The sequence below is a fragment of the Haplochromis burtoni genome, unplaced genomic scaffold (assembly GCF_018398535.1).
Source record: "Haplochromis burtoni strain Fernald_Lab_line unplaced genomic scaffold, NCSU_Asbu1 Contig_126, whole genome shotgun sequence".
NCBI lineage: Eukaryota > Metazoa > Chordata > Actinopteri > Cichliformes > Cichlidae > Haplochromis > Haplochromis burtoni.
In genome coordinates this window covers 1,653,094-1,663,178 of record NW_024582487.1, presented here as the reverse complement: position 1 = coordinate 1,663,178, position 10,085 = coordinate 1,653,094, and the positions used below count along the sequence as shown (strand labels likewise).

Sequence of the window (10,085 nt, the reverse complement as noted above, 5' to 3'; positions counted from 1 at the left end):
ACACACACACGTATACAATAACATGCTCGCGCACACCAGCGCACGCGCTTACGGCTGTCAGGCGTGTCAGAGAAGCGCTCGCGCTTCTGTGAGTTGAAGGAGCGGGAGTGAGGGCGAGCGTGTAGTCGGTGCTTTACAGTGAGCGGGACCAGGCACGCTGCTGCCGTGTCAGTGAGTGGAGGCTGGCTCCGAGTCCGCTTCTTTCACTTCTTTTCTCGCTTCTGTGAAATGGACTTCTGACAGCAGCCGGGCTGCGGGCGCCGCCGGTTCCTCCTGACCGGAAAATGAAGCGACTCTGTCGGAGGCTGGCGGTGGCCGTGGCGGTGCTGGTGTGGCTGGGAGCGCTGGTTTACCTGCTGGTGTTGAGCCGGAGGAGGTTGCCGGAGCTCAGTCCAGGAGCCGGAGCAGGGGGAGGAGGAGTAGCAGGAGAGACAACCTACAACCAGGTGAAGTAAAAATATGACCTGCTGTGTACGCGTGGCGGACTTAAGCGGGACGTCTGCGGAGCTCGGGGCAGTCGCACTAGTTTTAGCAGCATCATGAACCCAAATCCCGAGTGAAGGAGTTTCTGAAACAGACATGGAAACGGAAAAAAAAGTTGTAAAGAATTGCTCCAATATGAGAAAGTCCTTTTTGACATTAATCTTAAGTAAAGCAACCAAATTGTCAGAAAAAAAAAGTCTAGTGAAGTTTAATGATGGGGGAAAAGTGTTTACTCTTTGTAATTACCTCCAGTGGACCTAAACATCACTAATGAGCTCTTTCAATCGTTGCACTTTCTCTTAATGTATTTTAAGGTGAATTCTTGACCTGTAAATACTTTGGCCATGCAGTGGACTAAAAACAAGACTAAAACATCTCAAAGGTGAGATGAGAGCAAATGCCACCAAAGATCCCAACTTTCTTCTGATTGCTTTTCTTGACTTGACTCCCAGAGTAAACTAAATGTTGTCTTCTGTGTTGCAAGTTAAAAACTTTTATTTTTCAGTAGATTTATTATCAGTGAAAAATCAGTTTTCTAATCCTACAGTATTCCTATCAGAGCAACTCAGTAAATTGTGAGGTAATACTCAGTTTGTCATTTTAAATTTCATTCCTTTTTTTAATGCAGTGTTGCACGCTCAGTATCCACTATCAGAGCTCTTATCATTGTTTAATTCAGTTATCAGATTGCAGTGGTTCCTTTGAAGATAATTGGGTTCATTTTCGACCCAGCTTGATACCCATGCCCTGCGTTCACTGCAGGACGTCTGTTATGCAAAAGACCCGCAACATGTTCACTGTAGCTGGGGGTATAAACGTATTGATCCTGTCTCTCTTACCTTGTTAAACAGAGCTGCCAGCGCACACATGCACACCATGTAGGAATCGTGTAACAGCCCAGCTGAATGGTAAATGGCCTGTATTTGTATAGCGCTTTACTTAGTCCCTATGGACCCCAAAGCGCTTTACAGGACATTCAGTCATCCACCCATTCACACACGCATTCACACACTGGTGATGGCAAGCTACATTGTAGCCACAGCCGCCCTGGGGCGCACTGACAGAGGCGAGGCTGCCGGACACTGACACCACCGGGCCCTCTGACCACCATCAGTAGGCAATGGGTGAAGTGTCTTGCCCAAGGACACAACGACCGAGACTGTCGGAGCTGGGGCTCGAACCGGCAACCTTCCGATTACAAGACGAACTGCCAACTCTTGAGCCCCGATCGACCGAATGTCCATAAGAATATGGTGAAATTGTCCTACATGGTATAAACCACATAATTAGCAGGGATACTGTATGAATTTATCAAGAAAAGATTATCTATGCTTAAGATAAATTGTAGCTGACCTTTGTAAAGAGTGTTCTGGGTCAGGAATTTGTTTTGTTGTGAGGCACAACAGGTAAAATGCATCCGCTTCAATGTACTTTACCTGAATAAATCTAATGAATAAGGATCCAAGATACAAGATTTTTAGATGGAAGTACCACTCCAGCGTGTATGTGCAGGGCATTTCTGTGTGAGGACTGCTACATATTCAGCATCTCCACCACACGCTGGGACTCAGCAGTCTGTGTCAAAGGAACATGTGTTTATAGAAACTGCAAAAAATACAAAAAATAAATTCTGCATATGAAGTAGGAAAGATCTCTCATAAGCTGTTGTGTTCTTTGTGCTTTTCTGAAATTAATATGCATGTACTCGAATCACATTATTTGTTCTTCAACACCAGCGTACAGACCTCTGACCTCCCCGAGGCCCTTGTTAATGTTTGCTTGTTGCTAAAGTGCACACTAAGCACTGAATGAAGGCTTTCAGAAAGTTCTGAGTACACAGCAGAAACCCACGTTGCAGTTAGACCACCTGCAGTGTGCGTTTATTTTTGTGAGTGTATGTGTGATCTGTTACAGTGCAGTGAATTTAGAGCTAGTGTAAAAGCTGCTTCACAGGAATTCCATTCTTCACATCATCCTATATATACAGAATAGACTTACACTTCTGCGTCAGCTCTATGTCGTAACTTATGCCATAACCGGAACCCTATTTTAACCCTACACTGCAACCTTCTACCTGGTGTGCACCTCCCAAGAAACATAATGCGGGTTGAAGCACAACGCAATAACTCGAATACTGTGGAAAGTTGTTGTGTAGGAATAAAAGGAGTTTCCAGTTACTATGAAAGTTACGACGTAGGATAAATCAAGCTTTAGGCTTCTCTGAAACCTGCAACCAGCTTTTCAATGGAGGCCTACAGCTGTAGGTATTGAACCGAAGTGAGCTTAGCCTGCAAGCAGGTCTGAATATTGAGTCAGGAGGCTGGGCTCAAATGCAGACTTTGCGATTTAGACGTAGTGAGAGAAAAGTTTTATTCCTGTTCACCAGAAGATGATGTTCTTCTGACCTATAATGGTCCAAGCCCATAATTTTATTTGACTGTACTGTAGTGGCTCTGATTGATTCTAAATTAGAAAGAAACCTTATTTGTCCTGTACTGGGCCCTCAGCTCATTCTCTGTCTGAAAAAGAGCTTTTTTAACTCCATCTTTCTCCCTTTAATCCAACTTTATTTTGATTGGGTGCCCTTCTTAAACAGGAGGTTTGAACAGCAGGTGCGTGTGCTTGACTGTGTGCACGTATTCACTATTATAGAGTAGCATGCTCTGTCTGCGTGGGCAGAAAGGTTCGCAGACTGAATCAAAAGCAGTAAGATAAGTCAGCATTCGTGACAGTCTTACTCACCTTGTCACTCTACCGTGACTGTAGATTTCTACATTTGTTTGATAGAATACTAAAAAGATCAGGAAAGCAAAACCACAGTGCTAGCAAAGAGTGTGCACTGAAGTCAGAGTATACAATTTGGAGCAAAGTATGTATATTGCACTCCTTGGGACTTAAAAAGTTGGAGTGGTTCATCAGATGATCTGGGAAACTCATCTCTTATAAAATACTAGAGGTGTGTTCAAATGTCCATTTGATATATAGCGCACTACATATATAGAGTCAGCAGTTTTATAGCGCTGATTGAAATCTCAACTGTAAATTTCATCCTCTATGTTATGTTCTACAAAAATCACCACATGAGACAGCAAGAAGTGGGTTACAGGCGCTTTATTGTATATCCATCGAAGTAGACCGCCGCCTCGCTATATGTTAAAGAATTTTGATGTGGTGTGCTAATGTGATTTTCTTACCTGTTGAGAGGGGAGCATAATACTCCTTGGATGTCTCAGCGGTGCGGTGGCTTGTTTCCTCCCCTGCCTTAGCAGTAGGATTAAAAAAACGAAATTATGCGAGACACCTACAAGAAACATATTTGAGACTTTTCAGTCTAAACTGTAAATATGTTGGAGACGTGTTATTAAGTAGCATGCTTATGAAACCTTTGCACACAAGCAATAAGAGTGAAGCTGCTGCTGTTAAAAAACAAACTGTTATTACGTTGCTTTTGGCTGTGCTTGGAAGGGGTTTAAAATGCATATACTGGAGATACAGTTACAGCAGCCCTTTCCTTCTTTTGCTCTTGTAGGTGGATTTGGTTCAGCTGAAGTACGCTGTAAATAAAGTTTGCACAGATGGTGTGTGGATTAGACTTTTTTTATTTTAAGAATACAGAGTCGTACGTCAGTCACAATGTGTGTGTATACCCAAAAACTGTGTTACATTGCACCATATAGAGGATGAAAGTATAAGCCGACTGCTGTCAGATTTGAAAGACAAACTGTCTCACCCTGTGAGATGATGGATGGACTATCTAGGGACACCTTGGGAACAGCTGGGCAGATGGGTGATGATGGTCAGGTGATGTGCCTCTGCATTGACCTTCAGAGTTGGAGTGACTGAAGTGGCAAATCATGTGTTTGTGCACAACTAGATCATGAAGAAGGACGGCCTAGCAGAGATGAGTTAAGCTAACTCAGTGATGATCAACGTGATTATGCTGAACAAGAGAAACCCTTAAGCAGCTGACTTCCAAAGCGATTGTAATTTTTGACAATAATTTATGTAGAACGTTACATTATTGTTAATGCCCCCTCATTAAAAATAATGTAAAGTCGGGAACAATATGAATCGTCTTAATTTTGAGGCGTGCCTTAATTTTGTGTGAATAGGGAGGTGTTTTCAAACTGCTGATAATTCATGCAATGAAGCTTAATCTGCTGTTGCTCTCATTGTAAGTTGACCTGGATAAGATTCTCAGCTAAATACCTCAAATCTGAAATCTGAAATGTAATTAAACTACTTCAGTTGGAGGGATAGAAACAGCTGCAACCACTTTAGCCTATCAAAAGAAGAGGAAAAAAAAAGAGTGTCTTGTCCTGTCTTGTGTGGACTTGTTCGGTAAGCTGTGAGCCTACAAGCTAATGAGAGAATCGCTGTTCATTCAGCAGAACTGTGTGTGTGTGTGTGTGTGTGTGTGTGTGTGTGTGTGTGTGTGTGTGTGTGTGTGTGTGTGTGTAAAAATGAATGTATCATTTTCAAGTCAGGACACACATGCTGAAATGCACCTCGGCTAATACCCAGCCAGATACAGATTTGCCAACTTAATCCTACAGTTTTTCACACCCAGTGTAAATCTGTAGGTACAGATTTGCCTGGTATCATCATTACCATGCACACAGTCTGCTTGTATCATAGGAAAAGAAGAATATATTTGGCTCTTTCTAGTGCCATGGTGTATTCTCCAAATGCAAGTTTAAACAGGAGCGCTAGAGAAGTGATACAGTCTTAATTGGAGAGAAAAACATTTGGAATCAAACCAAATGTATCTATAAAAAAACAGGAAACTTGTCTGAGGAATTTTGCTCAACAGAAACTTCTTAGTTTTAAATTCCTAATTCAGTGTAAAATCCTTTTGTGCAATATTTGATGATACACTCTGCTAGCTGTCCTATTAAACTTAAAATATTCTTTCTGTTTGTGCATGCAAAATGATCTTGTCTATCCACATCCACACCCCTGAGTTCATGCAAGCTGTCAATGTGCATGTGAAATTTGACTGTGCAGACTGTGTGACTGAGAAATGAGTGTGTGCACGTTTGCTGTCACATTAGAATAAAAATAAGATAGTCACCTCCTCACAACTGGGAACAGTTGGTGAGTACTCAGTGATTACATTGAATATTTCTTCACATTTAGTGACTGAATGTAAGTAATTGCAGCGATATGTTGGTTGCACAGACATTGAGAATATAATTACTTATAAACCTCTTGGTGACTAATTTTGTTTGCAACATAATTGCACAGGTAATACAATGGAAGGCAACTTGTCTTCAGATATTCACGGTCCAACTAGAACTGCCTGCAATCATTCTCAGACAGACTGGCAAAGGTTTGCAAATAACTGCTGATTCATTAATACAGATTACCAACATGTTCCAATCAATCTCACTTAGTCTTTGCTGAAAAGTACAACAATTTCTAATCTCTGAGCTCTGGCTATAGACTCTAAATGTAAGTAGTTATTATGAATTTCTGGGTTTGGCAACAGATTTGTCATTACTGATGACATATCACAAATAATTGTTATATTGCAACAAAGAGATGGCATTTAATTGACAATTCGTTCCCATCCAGCCTGAGACTGATGGCAGTCTGACTCCACCTTATTGCAGACAGTAACTGTCTGCAAGTCGTCACAGACCTGGAGCCCAACTTCAAAGCAAACATTTCAAATGCAGTGAGATTTTTAGTTTATTACACATGATCGCAGTAATTTTGGTTGTGGCGTGGTCTCCAATCACTGTTTCTCTCTTTTTTGTGACTGTAGCTTTATGTTTGACTTATTGCCATCTAAGTCTTTGCACATCTTTTTTGTTGTTGTTGACCGAATGCTTAGTTAATATAATAATTTTCCTTTATTTTTGTTCTTTTTTACACTCGTTTGAATTAGTCTAAATTTGCTTGTTACTGTTTCAATGTTGGCAAACAGTGCTTGTTTTTGTGTGAATGAATGCAGTCTCAAGGCGTGTGTTTGGCATTCAGAACTACAAACTCCACCCTGATCGTTTCTGGTTTATCGCGAATTCCACTGCAGAAGCAGGAATGTTTGTGGGGCAGGAATTACGACACACAAGGTTCGTGCTGTATAAATGCAAGCTAATCTCACGAATTCTTGAAAGGCCATAGGAGGTGGACAATACGTCACACTTCTGGAACTTTATCCTTTCTGTTTATGAAAAAAATCTTAATCCTAGTTGCACTTCGGAAATTGAACAAGCAAGATTTCTAAACAAACATGTATGTTCCTGTGGTAATGAAACATGCATGCAATCATGTACCGCTTACATAGGGTCGTATCCTTGTTGTTGACCTAATTACACTGTAAGTATATTATTGACACGGTTGATCAAAGGTGTGTCTTTGCAGAGGTGTGTAAATGGTAGGCAGGTAACATTTACACACCTCCAACATTTGAAAACAATCAGCAGGTTGCCATTTTTTAATCAGAAGGAACCTTTAAGCTACTTGTCTGTGGCTGCTAAAAACATTCATTTTTTTAGTACATGCCAAGCATTTGTGTGTGAGTGTATGCCAGGACAGAGGATGTGTCTTTTGTCAGCAATGCTCGTGCTGCTGAGTACTATTCAAATGCTAATGCAGAATTCCCACTCCTCACTGGATTAGCCTGCACTCCTGTTTACCTAGCATGACTACTTCCTGTACAAGGAAGGATACTCCTGTACTCTGTGCACACACAGAGAAATGCTTATATGCAGAATCACACCCTCATCTATATGCGCGCACAAGAAAACTGGTATTTCTTGCGGGATCCCACACATGGACACACACATACACACTGAGAGAGCTTTTGGAGAGCCTTTGAAGCAGCATGGTTGGAGTGTGCCGTGTCCTCGGGCAGGTTGGCAGGGGGTCTTTATGGAGTTTCTGCCTTCAGAAATCCAAACATGAGAGGAAACAATCTGTTGGTTCTTTGAATACTGAAGGACACTGCCTCACTGTGTGCCTCTCTCATTCTCTCTCTCTGGTGGAGGAATGTCAAGCGTCTCAGGGCAAGATGTTGATCAGATCTGGACCAGACAGAAATTATTTCTGTATGTAGTACATTATTCATTGAATTCATTATTTCACAGAGGATTCTCTCTTTAAATGATGAACACAATGGCACTGAAACCATGTGTCTAACAGAGTTAGCGCTGGTACTTCCTGACACTTTACAAAAGCACCACTGCTAATGCACTGTTTTGTTTAAAAAATTATACATGTTAGCAAATGATTGAAGAAAAGGTTTTATTAAATTGTTGAGGTGGCCATTGAATCGTTTTTGCCAGCTTTGCCCTTATTGTGCAAATTTGTCTTTGCTGAACTCTGATGGCAGAAGTTCCATACAGCGTAGTCTGTTTTTACATGATTGATTGACATTATATTGATCAAGTGACGAAAAGATGGTGTGATTGTCTGAAGCATTAGACTGATTAAAAGTTAAGAATCACCATGTGCACCCACCTTAGTAGTGACCAATTTTTAAGGATATTCTGCCGTTACTTTTGAACAGGGGCCAAACCAACTACGCCCTTCCACTCCTGTCCTGCCAACATCTGGTTGGTCTCATCCAGTCTAATGTGTGTTGTTATTCTTCAGTTGCTCCATTAAAAAAAAAATGCTTATTTCTAATCTTACCATCTTGTAAACCCTCCCTTTCACTTCTACCTCTATTCTTCTCTCACAAATCACTCCCAATACTTGTCTCCACCCACTCCACCCTCCCTGGACTCTCCTTCACCTCTCCAGTGCTTGTCTGTTCCTTATTAAAACGTCACCTGCACTATCTCCACTCCTTGCGTCTTACAGCTGCCTCCTTTTTTGCACACATGTATTCTGTGTGGCTTCTATTGACTTTTGCTGCTCTTCTCTCCAGAGCATACCTCCACCTCTCCAGGCTTTATTCCACCTGCTCCTGATGTTCAATGCAGATCAGTGTCATCTGCAAACATCAAAACCGACTGATGCAGTGTTGAAAGAACTCAGTATTAGTGCATATTGTGATTTTTTTCTTTTGTCCCTAACTCATGGTCCAACCAATCACACAACTCAAATGCAAGATTGCTTAGTTCAGTATATAGAGTGACAGAGTGCTGTGAGAGTATTAACCCTGCTGCTTCAAGTTCCCTTGTTTTGTTTTTTGCACTAATCCCAAAGCCAATAGTAGCCCTTTTTTAAAATTAAAAAATAAATAAATAAAGGAAAAAAAAAACTTAATTAATGGATTAATGGTTGATGCTACACACTGTAGTGCTCTATGCATGTAGAAAAACTTAAAATACAATATACATTTTCACAATATTTTTCTTCATAGCATCATTTTTAAAACAGTCATCAATTTTTTAGCTTATTGCAATGTTTTTTGTGGAAATCTCTCTTACAATTTGACTTCTGTCTCAGTTTCTCTCTTTTCTTTCTCGAGAAAACAAGATCGATGCTCCAGTCACTGTGCTTGTCGTGTGTATCACAACGCCCAATCGCGCCACAATGGCACAAGGCACACTCACACACAATACTGTACACTACACTAAATAACACAAGAGCACACATACATAAACTGCATGCACACGCACAGTTGAAATTATTCATTTCCCTGTCATATGAAATGCAGTTATTGTTCCTTTCTCCTTCCCTCTCCCTATCAGGAGGCATTCACATGGACAAGAGGAGAGGGAAATGAGTTTTCAGAGCGGCTATAACCAGCTCCCAGGGAGGGAATAATAATAATAATGTTTTATATGAAGCACTCAGTTCAGCAGGGCCCACAGGTTGGCTAACTAGACTGGCCTCTGGCACTGGAGGACTCATTTGTGAAACACACTTACCACTGTGGAAATGAACCTAACTGAGGTTCAACAGCTACAGTGGCTGATATATCACTAAAGTTATGTCGCAGCTTTGCGATTTTCATGATGTTGGTTTGGAGAAATGCCAAACAATCAACCAGTTAAGTGTTTATTTTTGACTCGTATTGATGGTAGGGATAAAAGGGCACCAGTTTATGTTAATGGAAATTTGTCATGTCTTTGAGTAGGTTCAGAGGTTTCCTAACATGTTTTTTCCCTGACATTTCATAGTGTTATATTGTCATAACATAGACTTAGTGTTATTTTTTTACAATAATTATTATAAAATATGATTATATTTTGGCCATGTTTCTCAGTTTTCCCATGTCTGTATCATAATGAGAAATGTGAAGCTAAATATTTGCAGACATCACCCAGCAGAGATCCATGTCAGAACGCTAATGTGCCAAGCAGTCAGACTGGACATGTGGTGGTTTGGTGTAAATCAGTTCCCATGTTTCTGTTTTGTGTTTAGTATACTGATTCATATTCTATTCTATCTGTTTCATATCAAAGCAAATGTAGGTTTAAAAAAATCTGAGATCTCAAATAAAACAGACGGAAATGTTGCTGTGAAAGTCTTTACAGTACAGCAGCTGTGGGGAATATTGACTTACCCGTGAGGCTTGGTCACTGAAGGCCATATGTGTTTTTAGTGAAAGTGGAGCATTGCAAAGGTAGAAAAACAGTGGTATCGAAACTCTAGAAAGAATTCATTTACATTTGTGATTTAGATTAACTGAAGTTGGGGGT

At 40.8% G+C, this 10,085-nt stretch overlaps 1 protein-coding gene across 1 annotated transcript in view; it reads left to right on the top strand.

Moving 5' to 3' along the window:
* Positions 1–10: 10 nt before the first annotated feature.
* The window catches only part of galnt14 (UDP-N-acetyl-alpha-D-galactosamine:polypeptide N-acetylgalactosaminyltransferase 14 (GalNAc-T14)), a 232,178-nt gene continuing 222,103 nt past the window's right edge, over positions 11–10,085 (top strand). The window contains exon 1 of the mRNA XM_005929923.3: positions 11–446. Within this exon, the coding sequence (XP_005929985.1) occupies positions 285–446 (162 nt within the window). The 5' untranslated portion in view covers positions 11–284. The remainder of the gene's footprint in view (positions 447–10,085) is intronic.